The sequence below is a fragment of the Equus asinus genome, chromosome 7 (assembly GCF_041296235.1).
Source record: "Equus asinus isolate D_3611 breed Donkey chromosome 7, EquAss-T2T_v2, whole genome shotgun sequence".
NCBI lineage: Eukaryota > Metazoa > Chordata > Mammalia > Perissodactyla > Equidae > Equus > Equus asinus.
The window spans coordinates 105,096,998-105,119,144 of NC_091796.1; the positions used below are offsets into that span (position 1 = coordinate 105,096,998).

Sequence of the window (22,147 nt, forward strand, 5' to 3'; positions counted from 1 at the left end):
AGCCTGCCCGTTCCACATGCTGCCTCACTGGGCTGCAACCTTTGAAGGAGGTGTACCCGCGCCTTCTATCAGTCATATTTACCATTAACCTTAAAGAAGGTGGGACACAAGGCAGGCCACCTGCTGCTGCCTTGGGGCAGAGACTGGCCACAGCAGCCCCCTCTTGGGTCAGTCATTTCCCCTTTCTGGGGGCAGCTTCCTCATCTACAAAGTGGTGCCACCAGGAACTTCTTCACCTACCGCAAGGGGTGTTAGGAGAAGAAATGAGAAAGAACGCATGGGAACATCTTGTAAAGTGTAAGCAAGATAAGGATCCAGGACAAGTACTGCTTGCTAGGGCTCCTGAGCTCCGGCTCCACCCACCACTTGCTGTTCCACAGTGAGGGGGAGGATGACGACAACCACAAGGCCGTGCCAGAGCCACTGACGGCCAGCACTTCTCTACCTGGTGATGTTCCAGGCACCTTATACCCATCAACGCCCTTAAGCTTTGCAGCAATCCTATGAGACAGATTTATCTCTGTTTCATAGATGAGTGAACTGAGGCACAGAGCAGTTAAAAATCTTGCCCCGGATAACACAGCAAGTGAGGGGTAGGGACGGGATGCGAACTCAAGCAGCCTGACCCTGGAGCCCACTCTCAAACATCACAGACAGTCACTTAACTGGAACGAGCCTCTGCTTCAACCGTAAAATGGGAACAGCCACCAGAACTACCGTGCAGGCCTGGAGCTCGGATCACAGGCAACAACGCAGGTGGGTCCAGAGTCTGGCACAGCATCAGCCCCACAGGAGAGGATTCATAAAAGACTATTTCGTATTTTTAGTCATTTAAGATTTTTTCCTAGTAACTCTATGAACCAAACAGAAATTTGAGGGGTAATTTATTTTTATTTATCTATTTGTTAGATATTTGTTTAAAAAGTATGTAAATTTAAACAAACCAATTTTTACATAAGCCAATGAAACCATGATGCTAAAAGCAGGATGTGAGAGCAGCCAGCGCTCCCCCCACCTTGCTGAGAACCACCTCAATTCCTGGAAAGGGAAGCTGGCTGAGATAACTGCCCCAGATAAGAAAGCTCAGTTTAGGGAGAAGAGAAGGAATGCGGAAGAACCTTCTGCCTAGGCTGAGAGGACACACACAGTTCCACATCAAATAACAATCCAAGCAATGAGAACTACTTCTAGCCACAGACGACCAAACACCGTGCCCAGATACTTTACACACGACCCAGAGTCTCCCAGCTTCAAAGCACATGCCCTGCACTAGTGGACGACAGGCTGCCCGCTCAGGGAGGTAACAGCGGCCCTCTGAGGTCCCCCCACCAGGGTAGCTAAACAGGATCTGCTCCCAAAGCCCCCCTCGACCATGGGCTGTCTCAGAATTCCAGTTGCTGCCCCTCCCCCGACCCCGAATGCCTTACATCCTCCTCTGCCTGCACCCTGCCAGCTGTCTTAGTAATTTCAAACCTCAGCTCCTCTTCACAGCCTTTCTTGAACCCTCCCCTCTGGGGTCAAATGGTTGCCCTGCCCTGGGCGAGCCATCCCGTGAGTAACTTTACGAGGGCGCTCACGCTGCATTTAGTTATTTCTGTCTTCTCCATTAGACAGCAAAAGCAAGCACTGGGTTTTATTCTTTCATGTGCTTCTAGAACCTGGTCCACAGAAGCTTATCAACGAACATTTACTGAATGAATAAATCTCCTAGGTTCAATCTTCCTCCTAAGGTTTATATCCTCTTCACTATCCTTGCAAATGCTCATTCCAGTTTAAGGTAGATTCCGCCCTGGACTTTAGCAGCCTCTTGTTGTCGATGAAAATAATCCATAACCAATCTATAAATGAAAATTTGGGTGAGTTTATTCTGAGCTGAAATCTGAGGACCATGGCCTGGGGCCTTTCTTCCCAAAGGAAGAAAGGGCACCGAAGAAGTGGGGTGCACAGAGTAGTTATGTACCCCCAAACAGGTTATTTCACATATGATTGAAATGTCCCTCCCACAATGGTCACAAGATTGCCTGTCGCAAAGCGCTTGATGGACACAGCAGGTAGTGGGTCTGCTATCTCAGCGGGCATAGCAGGAGGCAAGTCTATTGTCTGGAGCTGGGCGGTCACAGGTGAGCACAGCAATCAGTTTCTAGCCTAAGGAAAGATGCTTAATCCTTAAAGAAATGCCAATGTTGGGAGCGGGAGCGAAGTTGCACCTTTATCTCAAGGGCCTTTGTTCTTGCCATAGGGAATGTCTAAAGCAGATATACAATGCATGCTCAACAGCCACGGTCAGGCCCTTTCGGAAAGACAAGGTCAGGCCGAATTAGGTTTATACCAAATGGCTTCCTCATATTCTCCAATATATCCTATTGCTTGCCATTTTTATTTGTCATTTCCTCCTTTCGATCTCTAATCTTTCGATAGAAAGCATTAAGGATCAAAATATTGTCCTCTTGTTTAACGTCCTGACATGTGCTGAGCCTTCTGAGATTTGGGAAGAGCCTGGTTGAGCTCATGGCATCTTCTCCAGGTCTCACATCCCCAGTCTGGTTTTTTCACACATTGCTAACATCTGCCTACCATCCTGGTCACTCTTTTTGGAATTCCCTTTGGTTTCCCCATTCTTCCAAAAACATGGTGTCCTCTACAGAAGGCAACAGGCGGCATCAGCAAGTTTCTGAAGTCTGTGAGTAGGACCAAAATCAAGCCCAGATTAAAATCACCCTTACAAATTCCTAGGGAAAGTGCCAGGTCGAATGAGTGGGTGAGTCCTGGACAGCCAATCTCCCCCTGCAATGGAGCAGGTACCTGCAGAGGATCAGCCAGATGAACTGGATCTGCATTTTGGGTCCAGGTTGTAGGGAAAAACACTTATCTTTAAATATCAGAACCCCATTTAAGAAGAGGCACACGGGAACCAAATCTGACTGAGGGAACAGCAGACAGGGTCTCCCTGCTCTCTGCTCACACAAGGCACACTCACTGTGTGGGAACGCCCCACACTATAAATCTGTGTGTGTATGATGCAACCTCTTGAGTGAGTTCTCCAGGAGTGGTCAGAGACAAGAAGAGAACTGTCATCTCTCTCACTTCATGCTTTCATCCACTTACCCCATTTATCACATGCTGCTTCTCCTTTTTCTCCCAGTTAGTTAACATCCTCCTTTATTTCTTTGTTAACTAACTTTTAGAACTAAGTTTAACTTATGAGGTTTTTAACCCAGAGCTCAGAACCTCTGAAACGACATCAATAGCTTGCACACACATCAGTATGTTACTGCATAATCTGTAAATAGGGCTTTGAATCTTTTTAAGCAAAGCTGCTTTGTCTATTTAACAAATACTACAATCTAAAACAAAGGAATGAAGCTATGATCTGTGAAGTAATCTATTATCTCCTCTAAAAAAAGTACTGGCAGTAAGTATCAAGAGCAAAACTGCATATTCCACAGAGGATCACAGCACACCTTTACAGAGAAAAGCTAAAGAGAAAGAGAAAGCTAAAAGGCTGTGAATTCGCAGTCCCTCTTTTTAAAGAACTTGCATCATGCTCATTTTGAAAGGTTCCCTTGTTCTGGAGGAGCATAAGAGGCACTTGAAGAAACTGGGTACAGTTTTGGGATGAGAAATGGAAGGAAGACTTACAGAACTGTTTAACAGAACCACACGACAATGACGTGGGGCGTGCAGAAATCAACTCACAGGGAGAGCAGAACGCGTCAGTTTTGCAGTGTAGGGGAGAGCGGCAGCAACACAGCCAATTCTGGAGGAGCAGGTGACACAGGAGTTTCTGGAACACCACCAGGAGGTGGGATCCCATCCTCAATCCTGGCCTCAGGGTGCGGGGGACAATGGCCTTGGACTGTCAAGTTCCCAGAGCATAAGAAAATGATTTCTTTAGAGCAAGGAGTTCTCTAACACTTCAAACCTTGGAACAGTTTATGTCCACTTTTTCTTTCTTAAACACTGCGAGGAAAGGTTATTTTTCCCTCTAAATAACAAAATGAGCACTACCTTGAAAGGCAAAGAAGATAATTTATATGAAGGCAGCCATAAGATACTTTCGAGTGTCACAATGAGAATGCTAACATGTTTGGATGTTGACTATTTAAGGAAGCCTCAGCAGTGAAAAGCCTGACAGCCAAGATGCAAGCGCTGAAAGTCCAGCCATGAATTCGGCAGACAACTGCTCCCCCGGTATCCCCCTTCCCTCCGGAAGCCGTGAATCACCTGAGCTTTGGGTCAACGGGATGAAATAAAATGCACCACACCCTGATCCTAAGAGAGACAACCCCTCATCACCTGAGCTAAGGTTTCCAGCACTTTGGTAAAAGGCTGGTAAAAATACTAATAAGCTCTAAGTCCGGCAAAGATGGCAATACATACCCAGGCTGCGGCAGACACTGCAGAGGTGGCCACTAGTCCGGCTGGGCAGCAGAGAAGTGGGACCCTGTGCAGCCAAACGCCTGCTTTAATAGTTTTCCCCTCTTTCTTTCAGTTTCATTTTTAGAAAAGTCTCTTTATTTTTTTCCTGTTTACCCCACCCTTCAGCTACATCAACGGAGGAGTTTCTTATAAACCACCCCATTTCCCAGAAATACTTGAGTCTCTTGACCAACTTCTTTGATTCTGTTCAATCAGGGTGGGTTGCGGGGGGGGGGGGGTGAGGGGAGCGGGTGGAGACCAACGAAACTCCCCCGAGAACCTAGCTGTTGCCGGTCATTGCATCAGCCGCCGCATACCGCAGGCAGGCTACCCCTCTGCTCTCCCCGCCCTCTTCTCGTTCCCCACCCTGAGCATCGGCATGAGACCTGATGTGTGTAGGGGGAGGCGGGCTGTAAAGTCCCTGCGGCTGTCAACAAGGCGGGGCACTGTAGGGGAAAGAGGATGAGCTCCGAGGTCAGACAGACCTGGGTCTTAACCCCAGCTAGGGCACTTTCTTGTTTCGGGACCTCGGGCCATCGCATCCCCTCTGCTTCCCCCTCGGCTTCCCCGGCTGCGAAACGGGCAGAGAAGCCTCCTAAATTCACCGTGGGGGCTAAGTGCGGTCCCGCAGGCAACCCCCCGGCACACGGCAGACCCTCGTTAAAGGGGGGGCCTCTCCGCGTGGGGCAAGGAAAGCGGAGGGAGGCCACCCAGGCTCGGCGGCGCTCGGAGGACGGAGCCATGGCGCCGCGGCAGAGCCCCTCGTGGCGCCGGCCCGGGCTCGGGGACCGCACGGCGGGCGCCGGCGCGCAGGCGGCCTCGGAGGGGCCAGGTCGTCGGGCGCCGCCCGGTGGGCCTCCCTCCCTCCCCGCCTCCACCCCATCACTTACCGGCCCAACCGCCCCATCCACCAGGCAGGCTCACCCACGGGGCCCTCCACGGCGTCCGTGGAAACGCCGTCCGGCCAGAACAACTTCCGGCCCGGCTGCGCCGTCATTGGCTGTTCTCTCGGGGGCGGGGCGGAGACCGCCGCTGATTGGCTGGCGGACCCCCGGCGCGGCGGAACGCCGGAGGAGTGCAGTCCCGACGGCCTCCGGGAGAACCGAGCGCTTCCGGTGCGTGCGGTGAGCGGCGGGCCGGGGGCGGGAGGGGGCTGGGGCCCGGCAGCGGCTGGAGCGCTCCAAGCCTCTCGGCGCCGCTCGCCTGTCCTTCATCTCCGGTTCCTTCCGAGCGCGCAGTGCCCTGGCCCATCCTTTGCCTCTCAGTCTTGACAGCTCGGCTAACTCCTATTCACCCTTCGAAACCCATCTCCGGTCGTACCTGGTTTGTCGCCTCCATCAGTCCGTGGCCTCCGGCGCAGGATCGGTGTTTTGTGTTTAATCTCTGTCCACGCCAGATAGAACATAAGGCTTGGCACAGAGTAGGTAATCAGGAAATGTTGATTGGATGAGAAGAGCCTATTTCTTTGACTTTCTCTGTGCCCCCCTCCCGCCAGGTTGCGTTCCACAAATATTTCTAGATGCCTGGGATCGAACAGTGAACAAAACACAGCAATCCTGCCCTCGCGGAGCTGACATGCGAGTGGCCGTCAGCGCCACTCCCCCCTCCGTAGCCTCCTGTCTCCCATGACCTTACCGCTCCTTCTAGCGGTACTTCTCTTGGTTTAATCACCCCCCTCTTTCCATGAAAAAAGTCTGTTGTCTGAGAAACATAAAAGGCAGCAAACGCCTTTTTCCTGAAGTTTCTGTTGTTTTCGGTGGCTCCCGATCTTCTTTTTCGCCTGTTCCCCTTGAGTCTTCCTTGCCTCCCCTGTCGCCCTATTGGATGAGTTTTGCTGGTCAGTCTGTGATGCTGCTGACCACCTGGCGCCCTCACCTCCTCCACAGCCTCGCTCTGGTGTCGCCTCTGTCCTAGGCTGTCCTCGGCCCCCCTATGACACCGCAGCCCCAAGCCCCCCCCCGCCCTGCTCTCCTTCTCTCTCTTACTCTTCTCCCTAGGATTTCTCACCACTGACATGCTCTGTCTCCCTTGACTCTGGGCTGTCTCTCCCCACTGGCGTGTGAGCGTGCTGAGCCCAGGGCATCCTTTACTGGCTCGTTGGCCGCCGTGTTCCTGATGCCTGGGGCGGGGCCTGGCGAGTAGTCCATGGTCCGTCAATGTTTGTTGAATGAGTGAACAAAATGTACATGAAGCAGATAGTGTGGGGAGCCCTACTGTGCACCCTCTGCCTTCGTTCAGTCCTTGCTGCCCTGCCTGCTTGGGAAGTGGGACTAATGGGCCCCAAGGCCGCTACTCGTGGATCTTCTGCTATAGACCTCGTCTTTACTTCCGGCCATCGGCCTCTCCTGTGAGTCGACTGCTGTGGATGACGGGGTGGATGGGAATCCATCCTACTGGCTGAAGAAGGCGCTCTGGTGGTGGGAGCCTAGTGGGTTCCCTTTGACAGGAAGGAATGGGGATGCTGGGTGGGTGTTGCTGGGCACAGGAGTTGAGACAGGTGAGATGTCTGATCAGGATGGGCCTCGGGACCAGGCTAAACGTTCAGAGGACAGAAATGCCAGCACGTTCGTGGTGCACAGTTCCATCAGTTCATAATTAGTCCTTTATAATGTAGCTCCATTTGAGGTGGGCTGGCCCGTGATAGAAGTTTCATTTAGACAGTGGCTTTGGGTGTGAAGGCGGTCCTGCCTGGACTGGGCTGCAGGTGACAGTGGGGTTTTTGGAGGTGGCAGGCCACAGACGTGTATTGAAGGACGACCTAACGGGGTTGGCAGTGGCGCCCTTCAGGCATGTGCCATCCTTTAGGGGAGAGGCGTGGAGGGGGTGGGCTGCTTGATTCCAGGGGACGTGAAACCCCCTGTCCAGGGGAAGAGGTGGGTGGTAGACAGGCTGTCTGGAACGGCAGAGGGAATCTTCTGGCGCTGACTTCACCCCACACGCGGGAGGAGGGGCTCCTGGTGGTGTATTAAGGTGGCGCACAAGGGGCGTGCTCAGGAGTCGTCTGCTGCCCGAGCTGTCAGCGCCGCTCCTGCACGCCCTCTGCTGTCCCGGATGTGCCCCGCAGCCTTGATTTCCTCTTGGGTGTAGGCTGACTTAGCAGCACAGAATTGACCTCCACACTGAAGCACTTCTTTCCAGAAGCTAGTTGGCAACACTTTTTCGTGGATGATGGTTCTAGAAAGGGGACATTCAGTGCCCTGTGAGTCTGTGTGTTTGGAGGGAACCTGGCGGATTTGGATCACACCCTCAGAATTGGGTGGACTGTCGCCTCAGACACCTCGGCGTCTTGGTGTTTGGTGGGGCTCTCCCACTGGCCTGTGGCCGAGATGGGGTGGTGGGGGGAAGAGCGTGCTGGGCCCAGAGGATGGAGGGAAGGACCGCGGCTCGAGGAGGACGAAGGTGCGGGTGGTGTGCTCTTCCCAGCCGGGGCCACACGTCTTTCCCTCTCCGTACTTTCCGACCTGCCCTGGGGTGTGTTGATGAGTGGACGTGCTTCTCGTCCGTTGCTAATGACCACTCCTGCCGCTCCCTTTATGCATCTATCTTTGCAAACATGTGCTAGCATTTGTAGGATAGCGTTCTACAGTGTGGTTGATACAGTGAAAACCATGTGTTTAATTTGTAACAGACACCCTCAAATCGGCCTTCCAAAAGGCGTCTTCGAAGTCCTGAGTCTTTCTGTCCTGGCACTGGGTCTCCATTTAGTCAGGTCCTCTTTATGTCTTTCGATAAAGTTTTAGTTTTCTTCATGTAGGTCTTGCTGATTTTTTTGTTAAATTTGTTCCCAGATATTCCATAGTTTTCATTTTTAAAAATTACGTTTTCTAGGACCCGGCCCCATGGCACAGTGGTTAAGTTCAGCATGGTCTGCTTCAGCGGCCTGGGTTTGTGGGTTCAATTTCCAGGCAAGGACCTACAACACTTGTTAACGGCTGTGCTGTGGCAGCATCCCACATACAAAGTAGGGGAAGGTTGGCACAGATGTTAGCTCAGGGTGAATCTTCCTCAACCAAAAAAAAGAAAAAAAAAAGAAATTACCTCTTCTAACTAATTATGCCTGGTGTGTGGAAAAGCCCTCATTTTGTATGTGTTTATTCTTAGGGGCTTTTCAGTCTGGGACTTCCTAGCTGGCCTGTTTTCTTTTAACTACATGTGGGGGTAAATATGCTTCCATGCGTGTTTTCTGACACTTGACTCTGTTGGGTCTTAGGTTAGTCTGCCCTCAAAGGACAGCAAGAAACTGCATCTTCAATGGCTTCTTTGGTGGCTTATGATGACTCAGACTCAGAGGCCGAGACCGAGGCTGCGGGAAGTGTTAATGCCACCAGCCAGATGACGGACACTCGCGATGTGGTCAAACCCCGAGGGCAGGATTTTGCACCCGGAGGCCTGGACGTGACGGAAGGGGGAGCACTGGCCACAAAGCCTGGTTCTTGTGAAGACCCAGCCGGCCATCGTCTCCCGCTGGCTCGGCTCTGGAGAAGTGACCCGGGGTCTTGCCCCAGCCGGAGGCTCCAGTGGCCCAGGACGGAGCCCGAAGTCACCTTCCCCACGAACGAGCCTCCTTGTCCTTCCCTGTGGGCCAGCCACACTCCGGCCGGCCACGTGCCCCTGGCAGCTGCCCATGTTAAACAGGTAAAACCCTCCTGGGGGACTGCCGGCTCCCCTGAGCTGTCTTTCTGTGCCCAAACCAAATGTGACACCTCAGGGACAAATGGCAGCTCCCTGCAGAGGAGAAGGCGTGAGGACTGCGTCATCCCCTACACCCCGAAAAGACTCAGACAGTTGCAAGCAGTAGGTGCCGAAACAGGCAAGAGCAACGAGGCAGAGGCCCGGGGCCCCTGTGCCCGGCGAGCCCCGGCCCCGCTCTGCGTGGCCTCCAGAGTGTCCGAGTTTATTCAGCCGTATTTGGACAGCCCGTATAAAGAAACCAAGATTCCCAGGAGTGTGCTCTTCCATCTGAGAGGCCACCGTGGCCCTGTCAACGGTGTCCAGTGGTGTCCAGTACCTTCTCAGAGCCACATGCTGCTCTCAGCTTCTATGGATAAAACCTTCAGGGTAAGACTTGAGTGCACCTGCTCTTTCCAGGTGCTCTTAGGAGTGACCTGCTGGGATGTTTTCTTCTTCGAAACTGTGAGGTGGCCATTGTGGCAGGGTGACCCCTTCTTGTTGGGAATTTCTGTGATTCTCTTGGTTGCATTCAGGAGCTGGTTCTTGGTGTCCCCCCCATGGATCGTTGATCCATTCTGCCCCACCCCCCCCCATGCCCATGCCGCCAGAGGATGCCAGTGCTTATCCGTCGTGGGGGCGGTGAGGACATGCAGACACTGGAGGCCTGGGCGGGAGAGGTCGTTGAGCGAGAGCCATCAGTGGCAGAGGCAGGCGGGCCCTGCCCGAGCCCCGGGCACTCGGGGACATCCTCTGTGACCCCTGTTGAGTGTTGAGTGATGCCAGCTCTGTGCCAGGCGCTGGGCTGGGTCCAGGGGGCACAGAGGTAGGTGGGTCCAGCCCTGGCTTCAGGGTGAGCACAGTGTGGATGGAGACACTGCAGCCCCGGGCTCAGGCCTGTGAGGGTGGGACCCCTGGGGGCACACCAGTGCTCTGGGAACCCAGTGGGAGGGACAGCAGCCCCGCCTGGGAGGGAAGGTCACCTGGGAAGGAGGGTGTGGAAGGGCGGGCTTGGCTCTAAGCATAGGAGACCTTGAGGGGCTCGATGGGGGAGGGGCTGAGGCTGGGGAATTGGGGAGCCAGACCAGGGAGGTCTGTGGATGCCCTGCTGGGGACTTCTGGCTTACCCGGAAACTCTGGTTTTCATTGTTAGTTCTATTTTAAAAGCTACCGAAGTAATGCAGACTTGCAGTGAGCTGTCGCCATATCCACAAGTGTGTAGGGTAACGGGTGTGTCGCACCTGCCTGTGCCCTGTCTCCAGCCCCCCGGGCTGCACTCTGTCTCCCTCTGCCTCAGCGTCCTCGGCAGCTAGGAAAGCACCACACGTAGTAGGTGCCAAAGAAAAACGAGCTGAACAGAAGCTTCCTGGAAAGAAAATGGCTTTGGACTGGGAGGGACGTGGCTTCGAATCCAGCTTTGCTGCGGGTCGCTGGTCACCTGGCCTGACCCTCCCCCTCCGAGTCCGCTGTGTCATCTGTAAAGCTCACCGTCATAGCTGTGTCATGTGATCATGGGAGAAAAACTCTCACAAAGCCCCCGGCACAGAGCTAGGTACCCCACCGGTGCTCGAGAGGCTTCCTGCCTCTGTTTTCCTCAGAGATCTGGAACCAGCCTGCCCAGGACGGTGTATTTGCAAGTTACGTTTTGAGCTTTTTTCCTAGGAGGCATTTTCTGAAATGAAGAAAGGAAGCCCAAGTACAGGGAATTCTAGAAATGGGCTAAATCACTGGGAGTCATTTTAGGCGGCAACGTGAGTCCCGAAGTGGCTTGTCTGTGTTCTTTCTGGCGAGGCTGGCGGAGTTCTCTGGGGAGAGTGTCATGCTGTGTCCTCAGTGTGGAGCTCAGGGTGGTCTTCGGGGCTCTTCCTGCGAGGCCGGGGGCTCAGAAGTCTGCCCAGGAACCTTCTGTCATCCCTGGTGTGCGTTGTGACGTGCTCATATCGGTCCCATGGTCCTGGGGCCTCCCAGCTCTCCTTAGATCTCCTTCCCGAGAGTCTGTGCCCACGGAGGGCCGTGGGGGCCTGCCCCTTGGTCACGAGCCATTGGGGGGTTTCTCATGGGCGTGCGTGGGGACTGTGTGGAGCCCGGCGGGGTCTGGGTGGCCTGGCTGTGGGCTGGAGTTAGAGTGATCTGGGTCTGTGCCCAACAGCTTGGTGACCCTCTCCAAGGCACTTAACCTCTCTGAGCCTGTTTCCTCTTCAATAAAGCAAGCTCGTGAGACCTGTGGCTGGGGCTTCTCAGGTGGGACAAGTGCCTGGGCACCATGTGTCTCAAGCACCCCGTCCAATGCCAGGCATGTGGAGTTTTGTGGAGGGTAGTGTGGTCACAGCATGCCATTAGGCGCACAGGCAGCCCCTTTCTAGGAGCCCTGAGGGAGGGGCCATCTGGCGAATGTTGGCAGTACAGGCTTGAAGAGGAGCCTGCGTTGCCTGGGCAGAGATGGGTGGAGGGATGTGGGGCGGGTGCATCCTGGTGGGTGCCCGTTGCCCGCCTGCCTGCGGGGCTGGGCCTCCTGATGCCGTGGGGCAGGCCTGGAGCCCCGTGGGGACTGGGTGGGTGCCCGCTGCCCGCATGTCTGTGGGGCCCGGCCTCCTGATTCTGCAGGGCAGGCCGGAAGCCCCCTGGGGACCTGGTGGGTGCCCGCTGCCTGCCTGCCTGTAGGGCTGGGCCTCCTGGTGCTGCAGGGTAGGCCTGGAGCCCCCTGGGGACCTGTCTGTGCCTGGCGTCAGCGTGGGACTCGGCGGACCCAGCTCGGTCCCTTTCTCCTGGGAAGCTTAGGTTTCCCAAGCAGAGGTGTCCCCATGATGGTCTTTGAACAGAGAGCGTCTGAGTGGAGTCATGTGTGTTCAGTCGTGTAGTGGGTGTGTGTGGAGATGAATGTGCCAGGCAGTGTGCACTGTGGACGCCGGAGGCTCCGGTGGAGGGGACCCCGGGAGCAGCCAACCTGCCATGACACTGCGTGACCAGAAGAGGGCGCAGTTGGCCTAGCTTGGGAGGCCGCAGGACCATGGTAGGAATGATTTGCTGGGGCAGGTCGCTGAGACCCGGGGCCAGGGCCAGTGGCTGTGGGGGTGCCCTGGGCAGGCCGGGCGCAGCTGCTGTGCCCACTGCCCGTTCGGGGAGGTGGTGTGTGCTGCAGGCGATGACGTGGGCGCCGGCCCCTTGCTCAGCCTGGCCCCCTCCAGGGAGCCCTGTCCCCTGCACTGTCTGCCCCTCATGGTGATGCTGCAGGGGTGGCAGTGTTGGTGGCCGCAGGGGCAGAGCGTCGCTGCTGTCCTGGCTGCTGGGTCCGCATCTGCTGACCCTTTCCTACTGTGGTGTCTTTCAGACCAGGGCTGTTGTCAGCTGGATGCAGACCGTGGGCCAGGGTCCCTCTGCTTTGAAGTGTTTGACCGTTTTCAGGGATGGAGTTATTTGGTAAATTGGTTTTGGGCAAATTGGCTTTGAGCAGCTCTTCTGTGTGAAGAATATGTGGCAGGGGCCGGAGGAGCCGGGATGGGAAGACGGGTGGGCTGTGGACTAGATGGGGGCTGAGCTGGGAGCCGGGGAGCGAAGTCCCGGCTGAGGCCTCGGGTGTGCCGGGCCCTCGGGTCTGTGCATAGCCTGGAGGGCAGCTGGAGCCCCGGGCAGCGTGGGGTTCTTTTCCATCCCTGGCGTCAGAGGGTGGGCAGCGTGGTAGAGCTGGGGGCCTTGTGATCTGGGATGAGATGGAGGGGTGTGGGAGGCATTTTTGGACCCTGAGTCTGGAGTGGGCACAGGGCTGTGGGCACAGGCAGGGGTCCCAGTTTGCTGCAGCCCAGTCCTGGGTGGAGAGCAGGTGGTGGATGCCGTGGGGAATGTGCTGGAAGAGGTCATGGGACAGGACACCCGCCAACTCTGTGTTCGCTTCCTAGAGTGCCTGTCCCCTTGTCTTTTCGTTAAAGTCTGCCAGAGTGCCTTCTTTCCCCCCGCTGGATCAAGAAGGAGGGAAGAGCTTGGGGGCTGGGGTCACAGGACTTTAGTCTGAATCCTCCCTCTGCCCATGACCGGCTGTGTGATTTCGGGCAAGTTACCTAACTTCTCTGAGCCTCAACCAGTGTATGTAAAGTGGAGATAATTATGTATGCCTTGCTGGGTTGTTGTGAAAAGTAAATAATGTCGGATATGAATTACCTAGTGTGGTGCCTGGCACATAGTAGGCGCTTACTGTGTGCTCGCGTTGTTGCTCTCCCAGGAGTCTTCTCCCCTCCTTTCTGTGGTACCGCCTCGTTCTAGCTGCATACTCGCAGGACCACATCTGCTTCGCCTGGTGGACTGTAAGCTTCTTGAGCATGGGAACTGCACCAGACCCATTTTTATGTTCTCGGTAGCACCTGACACAAAGTTTTGTGCATGTTAAGTGATCAATAAAGATGAAAAATTTTTGGATTTCATTTCCAGCCTTTGGGAAGGGATTGTGTTTTAAGTGCATAAATCCTCTTCGCCACTAGGGGGCACAGTAGGCCTTCACATGAGAGCCCACCCGAGCTTCTAGAACGTGGAAGAACCCTTGATGCAAGGTAACATTTACTGAAATGCGATTTCTTTTCTGATGGGGAGGAAAACAACACAATCCGGCTGATGAGTCTGAGGAACGTGGCGTGTCAGTGCCTCCGTCTCCCTAGAATGTGGCTCGGAATTCATAAATTTCAATCGGGTACCGTACGGTGGGAAGATACTCACTTTAATAAGCTGTAAATGTTCTGTGAGCTGTAAAATATGCTTATATTAGTTTTGAAAAATTTTCAGCTCGAGAAATTAAGTAAACGAAAACAGTGACTCATAATTCCGCCCCCACGCTCTGTTTCCCTTCCCGCCGGTCCCTTCCTGCCCCCGTCTGCGGCGCGCGTCTGTTCCTCATCATTGTAATCCCAGCACGAATGCCCTTTTCCATTCTCTTTTCATTTCCCTGTGTCCTCATTTGGCTCAATACGTTTGAATACCCACTGCACAGAAAGATAGAATTCAGACTTTGAGGCCCTTTTTGAAGGAAAAAGCACAAACTTTGTCTGCGGGAACCAAGCTCAGGCAGCCTATGGTCGCCCCATGTGCTGAGCCCTCTGCTGGCCCCGAAAGGGCTCCCAAAGGCACATGGCCTGCCTCTCGCTCCCACGGACCTACTGTGCGCGTGGGAAGATCCGGCGTTCTGAGACGCGGGGAGATTTTAAATAAAATGTACGAATTAGGTGTTGTTTGTTTGCTTTATGCAGTAACTGGCTCCAGGAGTTCTTTCAATAACAAGCTCCCTTAAATACGCTGAAGAAAACTTTTCATTTTTGATCATGGATGTAATAGATGCTTCTTGTGAAAAACTTTTTGAAGATGCAGAGGAGTGTAGTGTGAAGGAGCACCCGGGACCACCGAGCGTCCAGGCCCTGAGTCGGCAGCTCGTTACCACCGGGCCTGCGGCGGGACCCCTGCGGCGGGACCCCTGCGGCCCTCCCGTCTGCAGAAGTGGCACCCCCTGCAGGGCGTGTGCAGTTTTGATTCTGCTCCCCCGTCCCCCATCTTTTGTACCGTTTGTCAGGGGCATTTTTGTACCTTGTTAAACCCTTTCCCCAAACATACTTTCATGATTGTCTCAAATGCCAAACCTTGCTTTGTCACCTGCGTGTTCTTTCCTGTCATTTCCCGCTTCGTTTAAGATAGTCAGCGCTGCAGTGAACATGGCTGTCGGTTAAGGCCGTCGTCTTTGCTTCCTGAATGCAGTTAAGATGGGCTTGGGTTTCCATTCAGGCTTTAGCTAAAGCCTTTGTGTGTGGTGAGCGGAGCCTGCACAGATTCAAACCTTCAGTGCCCTTGCTGGATGAGACTCCTGGGTTCCTGTTCTGTATGTGCTGCTTGGGAGCTGTGTGACTTAGGGAAAATTTCTTAGCCTCTCTGATCCCCCAGTTTTCCAACTGGTAAAATGGGGATAATGGCTACCTATTAGGGTTGTTGCTGTGGAGAAGAAAGGAGAAGATGCAGGTCAGTGCCTCGCACACAGGAGGGGCTGCAGAAATGTTCCCAACCCCCCGTCCCTGCGTGGATGAGTTACAAACAATTAGAGAAAAGACAAGTCGGCCAGAATCTTCCAAGTTAATGTAACTCTTGTTTTTGTTTGAATCTTTTCATAGTCTATGCACACACGTTTTTCGAGAGTTTCAATGTCAATGTTCCTGAGATACTTTTGAAATGTAAAAAGTTTCTGGGGTTGTCTGTCCCAAGCCATTTCCCCACTCCCTTTTCATGAGCTGCCCACTTGGAAGGTTTGCATCGGAGGGCTGGGTCCACCCTCCAAATGGTCATGTTTAAACCGTGATGGAGGAGAAGGCAATTGCATGGCGCCCGGCCCGTCACAGCGTTTCTGCGTCGGAGGTGCTAGTGGTGCTGGGAAGCCGTCTAACAGCAGAGACCCAGGGGAGCGAGTCCATGGGCACTGGAGACACGCCCGCCTTTCTCCAGCTGGGCCCCCTTCCTCGGGCCCCTTCCCACGTGCGTCTGAAGGAAAAGACTTTGTTCTGGGGACTGAAGACCCAGATTGGGGTCTCACTGTGCCGCTTGCCGGCTGTGACCTCTGACTGCGAAGACAAACGAGAGGATGGAGACAGCCAACCATCCCCGAGTGATTACCACCTGTTAGGCCCACTTGTCAACACTCCATCTCATCTTCACAACAGGCCAAGAGGCTAGGGCTGTTCTTATTCCCATTTCACAGATGAGGCAGTGGAGGCACAGAGAGGGTAAGGGATTTGTCCATTGTCACACAGCTGGTAATTGGTAGAGGCAAGATGGGAAGATGACTGTCAGTCTACAGAGCCTAAGTAAAGAGAGCTAAAACCCCGCTCTGCTCGCCTGCCTCTGAGAGTAAAGGATGGAGAGACACCTCCCCTCGCCCAAGTGGTGCCCAAGCCTGTCCCAGCTTCCAAACCGTGTGGTTCTGGAAAGGGCAGGAGGGAATGATGCGTGTGCTGGTTGGCTTTGCATTTTTATGTGTTGTGGGGTCCCGCTGATTTATCATTGTTAGCCTGTCTGCTTGTGTTAGGGTATCTTAGATGTGCTTTGTAGAAAGTAATCTATCTCAGGTTCAAAGACAAGGAATTTCTGATCCAAGTGCCAGAGTGAGGGTTCATTTCAGTTTTGAAAGAATTATTCTTGATGGCTTTTACACAATGAGATTGAGAAATGATTTGATGTGTGGTGCGAGGAGTCATGGGGCATTATGCAGATGATTGGCAATGTATTCCAGGCATGAGGCAGATCAATTGAAAATGAGAGACGCACAGCTGGGGAGGAGGGTCGGCTTGCCAGGGTGGGCGTTTGGTGTTTGGGGAGTGAATGATTCACAGTGCATCGAGGGTAATTAGGTGACGGCAAGGAGAGAATGGGTGGTGCGTGCGTGTGTGTGCGCTTGTGCACACAGAGATCATCTGGTGCCATCTTCATTTCACAGAGGCCCAGAGAGGGGAAGACACTTGCACACAGCCAGGTCAGGTGGCACTGCGGAGCTGGAAACTTGCATAGGAAGTGTTCGGGTGCTTCCCTCTCTGGATGCTATGTGCTCCTCTCCCTTGCCTTTGAGTGTTACCCTTCCAGGGTCAGTTCACGGTCATCTGACCTGTCCCAGGGTTGGGAGTGGGGGCTGCAGGCTGGTCTACAGCAGGGCTGCTGAGCCTCCGGGAAGAGCTGGAGATCCCGAGCTGGAACCTTCTTTTCGTGGGAAGTGAAGTTTTTTTGACACTCCTCTCCCCCGTATGAAAGCTGTGACGTTTCTGGGGCCAAGAAATGAGGCATTTCCCACTTCTTGTGTGCTTGCCAGAAGGGCCTTGCAAGATTGCGCCTTCAGAATAAAACCTTGGGTTGAAGGAGGAGTAAGAGAAGGAAAGTGTGGCAGAGCCCAAGCTGCGTCTTCTGCTTTCAGAAAACTTCATTCCGTGTGACTTAAACTGTTGAGTGCGCCCAGGGCAGGGCGGCGTGCCTGCTGGGGGCTGGCTGTCCTCAGGCGCCCGGCCGCAGCCAGTCTCGGCTCGTGTCATTAAGGGAAGAATAGAGCAATTTGGGAAAATGCTTTTAATGTAATTGAGAAATGCAGATTGCAAAATTGGCACACTTAGGAGTTGAGACAGTCCAGTAAACTGTCCCTCGCTGCCTTAGCACGTGGACACAGAAGGCTCTTAAAGCTGCCCGTCTACTCCAGTGCTGGCTTTGCCCTTCTCCTTTTTTTAAAAATGAGTTGTCTTAATTTAACTTTGTGTTATCATAAAAGTGGTAAAACTTTGGGAAAAAATGAAAAAAAAAAAAAAAGAGCAGAAGTTAACACTGTAACCGTAGACCCTCAGGCATAGTGAGCATTTCGCACACAGCGTCTCCTTCCAGTCTTTTGTCCCATGTGTGTCAGCTGGCTTTCAGGTACTTCGTTTTTGTAACTGGCATTTAAAACTTATGGGATGGTCATGTCCCCCTCAAATTGCTCGTATTTTTCCCCCTCCAGAGAAGGGGTGAGTAAGTCACTGCAACCTCTGCAGACCCTGTGACGGGGACGTGGAGCAGGACTCAGGGACAAGGCAGTGAGAAGCGGTCAGAACATGCCTGTGAGTGAGGCTGGTGGTGTCAGCCCAGGATCCCTGGGAGCCTACCTTCACATAGCCTCCCTGTACAAGCTTCTGGAAGTTTCCTTCCTTGACAAGGTAGAAGAGAACATGCCTGGAAACCTCTCAGAACACTGTGGCCCTGGCTGAGACCCGGAGGACCAGACAGGCTTAGAAACCTGGCACAGACGTGGCCCCGTGGCTCTGCTCTGCCAGGGGGCTCGAGCTGCCTCCAGGCGTGTCTTCCCACCAAGAGGGAGGCCCAGGGACTCGGACCCACCATGGAGCGGGCGCTGTGGAGAGATGGGGACGCCCCGGGCTGTTCCCCGGGTGGGGCTTTGACTTTGGGACTCTGGTTGTTAGACGGCCTGGGTGTCTCTGAAGTGAGCGTCTCATTTACTTGTCTTTTCTCTCTGGTTTTCTCTGTCTTTGCCTTTCTGTTTTATTTTTCTGGGAAATTTCTTCCACTTTATCTTTCAATCCTTTTTTTTTTCGATTTTGTATTTCTCATACGCTCACATACGTAAACTTTTTTACTGAAGTATAACATATTCATAAAAGTGTTCTGTGCTATCATATTTTTACGTTCCAAGGGCTGTTTCTTGTTTTCTGAATGTTCCTTTGTTTAATCTAGTATATTATTTTTTATTGCATATTTACGAGGTCTTTTCTTAGTGCTCTGAGTTCTTTGAAGCTTTTCCTGTGTTTTCTGAGATGTTTCTGTCCCTTCTGTCTCTGAAGGTCCTTTTGTCTTCTTGATTTGGTGTCTTGTGTTTCATGTTAGAGATTTTCTGCTGCTCATTCAGAATCAGGAGGGAGGCCCGAAAAAGCTGATCTGACCAGAGGCTCAGTGTGTGTGTGTGTGTGTGTGTGTGTGGGTGCGTGGGTGTGTGGGTGGGTGTGTGGGTGTGGGTGTGTGTGGGTGCGTGGGTGCGTGGGTGTGTGTGTGGGTGTGTGTGGGTGTGGGTGTGGGTGTGTGTGGGTGTGTGGGTGTGGGTGTGTGTGGGTGCGTGGGTGCGTGGGTGTGTGTGGCTGTGTGTGTGTGTGTGTGTGGGTGTGTGTGTGTGTGGGTGCGTGGGTGTGTGTGGGGGGGTGTGTGTGGGGGGGTGCGTGGGTGTGTGGGTGCGTGGGTGTGTGGGTGCGTGGGTGTGTGTGTGGGTGTGTGTGTGGGGGTGTGTGTGTGTGGCTTGTCCACAGTGAGGTTGCTGTAGGTGACGAGGCGGCAAGCAGGTGCTCATTGCAGGACCCCCAAATGTGCATATCTCAGGTGTTTTCTCTCAGCCTGGTCCGTTTCCCAGAAAGGAATGGGCAGGCTGCAGTCTGGCGTCTGAGCTGGGGCCTCAGTGTTTAGCATGCGAACTTCGCTCTAGCCCGTCCTCCCGCTGGTTTTGTCGCTCACGTCTCGTGCACAGTTTTTCCTCTCAGTGCACAGATCTACTTCATTCTTTTTAGTGGCTCCGTAGCCTTCCATTGACGACACACACCATCATTTATGTGTAAATGTGACCGTGTCTTCTTACCCTGGAAGGTGGTAGAATTAGCACTTTTTTAAGCGTTTGCTGCTCTAATGGTATCTTGTTTGAGAACCAAATGAGTTCATTGGTGTGCAGCTCTTCTAGAAGGGGGCTTGCCACCTCGTTAATGCTAAATAAGCGTGTGTGGCCGTGGTTCCTGTCCATTAATCTCCTGTAGTTTTAGTGTTTCTCTCATCTGGGCAATTTACATACTAACAATATTGACCTGTCAGTCATCATATCTCCCCCCGCCCCCGCCATGTGTGATGCGTTGTTTGAGTTTTGGTATTTAATTATTTTATTTTTTCTTACAGAGAAAACCTCACATTTTTTGTGCCCAAGTCTGCGGCCTTTTCCCTTTGTGCTGTCTTGTGGCTTTAGAGCACGGCGTGTCCTCGCACATCCCAAGATCTGATAAATAGTCACCTATATTTGACCTTCATCTAGCAGTGATTAGCTTGAGCCAGTTTCAATTCTCGTCATCTCTGGCAGGCTCTCCGTGGGTCCGGGGCAGGCCGTGCGCCCGTGATGAATGTGTGCTGGGTGCCAGGGATCGATCGGCATGCTAAGGAGCTGCGCTGCTCCGTGACGCTCCCCCTCACTGACGCTGGCTGCTAATGATTTAAAATGACCTTCTTCCCATCCAGCTTATTCCGCGGGGCATGGTACACCACTGCTACCCAAACCTTTCCTTGGAAAAGAAATGTTGTTTTTGACCATAAAAGAAATACACATACGCTATGGAAAAACAGGAAGGTATAAAGGAAAAAATTGCCATCATCTTTCCACCCAGAGGCAATGACTGTAGACTTTTTGGTATATTTCCCTCCAGTCTTAAAGAAAAAAAAAGGAAATTGAACATCATTGAGTTCCAGCTATACATGTAATTTAAGTCCTTCCCCTGCCCCCCCGACCCCAGCTAATGCCCCCATGTACGTGAGCAGCAGCTGTTAATGCCGTAATTTATGGCAGTGGTTTCAACGTGGTCTGCACTCTCCTTTCCTGGGGTCTGTTGGGGTAAAAAGCATTTTCATAATAGTACCTAGGAGTTATTTGCCTTTGTCACTGTCACTCTATCATGCATGTGCGTGGAGCTTTCCAGAGGCTACGGGACACGTGCTGTTGCGATAGATTAAATACAGAAGCACTTTTGAGAACCCAGCTGATTTGTATTAAGCCAGCTATTAAAGAGATGGCAAAAATGTAAACAATGCCTTCTCCCTAATTTTTTTTGTCTTGGAAAATGTAGTTATTTTTCAGAAGAAATATGTTATTTATGTTAACACGGGGTGGGTTTATTATTGTTACTTTTCCAGAGATCAATAAGTATTTTTAACTGTCCTCAGTTTTAATTTCTAACATGCTACGTATGGATAGATAAAACCCGCATGCACAGCAGATCTTTGGGGTCCTTGCTAACTTTAGAGGAAGTAAAAGGGAACGAGAGATTTGAGAACCACGGTTTTATTTACATCTGTGGTTCCATCCCGGGGGGACGTCCGTGTTGGTAAACACAGTGTCACGTCCCAGCTCTGGTGGATGTGTGGCGGTTCAGCCCCAGCCGTGTGGCTGCCTCCTCCTGCTTGGTTAGCTCTCCAAACCGTGTGACCAAAACGTGATCCTGGAGGGTCCCAGCCTCCCTCGGTCCCCCTGGCCCTTCTCCCTGCCCTCCCTCTTGCCCTTTGTGAAGATGATTTAACTGCATCACAAAACTATGGGGAGAAAAATCTCCCAATTCCAACAGACACTAAAATTGTGATTGTCCTTTTAACATCCGCCCATCAGTTTCTGGTCCGTGTGAGCTTGTGTTTTTCTCAGAGTGCGCAATCTTGCAGCTTGCTTTCCCACTTAACATTCCCCCCCAGCCTCTCCTGCCGCAGCGCCACCAGCCGCCTGGGTGTCTTTGGAGGGTCGTCAATTTTCGCTGGTTCCATGATGCTCTACTGAGTTGATTAACTGTAATTTACTTAGCTGTCCTTGGACACTTAGGTGGTTTCTAATTTTTGCTATTATAGATAATGCTGAAGTGGTTATCTTCATGCATGAAACCCTTTTCTGTTGGATTATTTCTTTCAGATTGATTCCCAGAAGTGGGACTGCTGGGTCAAAGGGTTGTACATTTCCATGGGTCCGGATGCATCTCCTGTCAGATTGCTTTCCAAAAGGATTATACCAATTTGCACTGCCACCGCAAAGCCTGCGTAATAACCAACTATTTTGCTGAACTGTCATGCCTAGAATTTTCCCTTGGAGCCCCGAGGGGGCAAAGGCCCTTATCTAAGTGAGTGTGATCTATAATTATTTAGACTAACACCAAAATTGCTTTCAGAACATTTTTAACCTGCTGAGTTTAGAATTCTAATTCACAGGCACGCTAGCATTAAAAGTTTCACAAGTAGCAATTTCTCTCTCGCGACTCACAGTGTGTTTACACAGCTCCCACAACCCGAGGGAAAACCAAAGAGCTTTTATAAACAGAAGTGGGCTCTTTCTGAACTAGTTGAAGTGTTATTTTGAAAGGTAAAAAAACACAAATTAAAACACATTTTCATTGTAATCTCTGGCTAGAAAAGTTGTTTGTTTTTGTCCCGGTCTCTTCTTCCGTTCTGCTCTGGCTCAGGTGGACTCTGAAATGCCCTGCTTCCTTGGAGTCCTGCCACGGGCCCTTAGCCTGGGGAAGGGACAGGTGGGGGAGCACGGTGGCCATCCCTGGGTGCTGGCGGGGCTGCAGTGGGCAAAGGAATGCGACGTAGTCTGGTTCTCTCCTTGGGCAGAAACGGGACTAATGGTGGAAACCGCAGGGGGAAGAGGTCAGTGCAGTGTGGGGAGGAACTTTCCAGCACTCAGAGCTGGTCAGCTTGGGGGGTGGACTCCCTGGAAAGAGGACGAAGATGGAAGAGTTGAGTGCAGGTTGGAGCCCACGTTGCCAGTGGGCTGAGAAGTAGATGCCAGTGTGGGTGA

At 52.7% G+C, this 22,147-nt stretch overlaps 2 protein-coding genes across 9 annotated transcripts in view; one reads left to right on the forward strand and one right to left on the reverse strand.

Annotated features, from left to right (window-relative positions):
- WARS1 (tryptophanyl-tRNA synthetase 1) overlaps window positions 1-5,415 on the reverse strand; it is a 31,564-nt gene extending 26,149 nt beyond the window's left edge. Inside the window, exons 1-2 of one of the 4 annotated variants that reach the window (XM_044774329.2) lie at window positions 5,310-5,400; window positions 4,381-4,444 (exon numbers count right to left, since the gene is read on the reverse strand). The gene's annotated coding sequence lies outside the window, so the exon portion shown is untranslated. Of the gene's footprint in view, window positions 1-3,696; window positions 3,852-4,380; window positions 4,847-5,309 lie in introns of those variants that run through there. The other 3 variants (XM_044774328.2, XM_014854560.3, XM_070514329.1) reach the window with 3 other exon arrangements.
- Window positions 5,416-5,426: 11 nt separating this feature from the next.
- WDR25 (WD repeat domain 25) overlaps window positions 5,427-22,147 on the forward strand; it is a 138,362-nt gene continuing 121,641 nt past the window's right edge. For 2 of the 5 annotated variants that reach the window (XM_044774323.2, XM_070514328.1), the window contains exons 1-2: window positions 5,427-5,534; window positions 8,630-9,477. In XM_044774323.2, the coding sequence (XP_044630258.1) occupies window positions 8,671-9,477 (807 nt within the window). In that variant the 5' untranslated portion in view covers window positions 5,427-5,534; window positions 8,630-8,670. The other 3 variants (XM_044774324.2, XM_014854559.3, XM_044774325.2) reach the window with 3 other exon arrangements.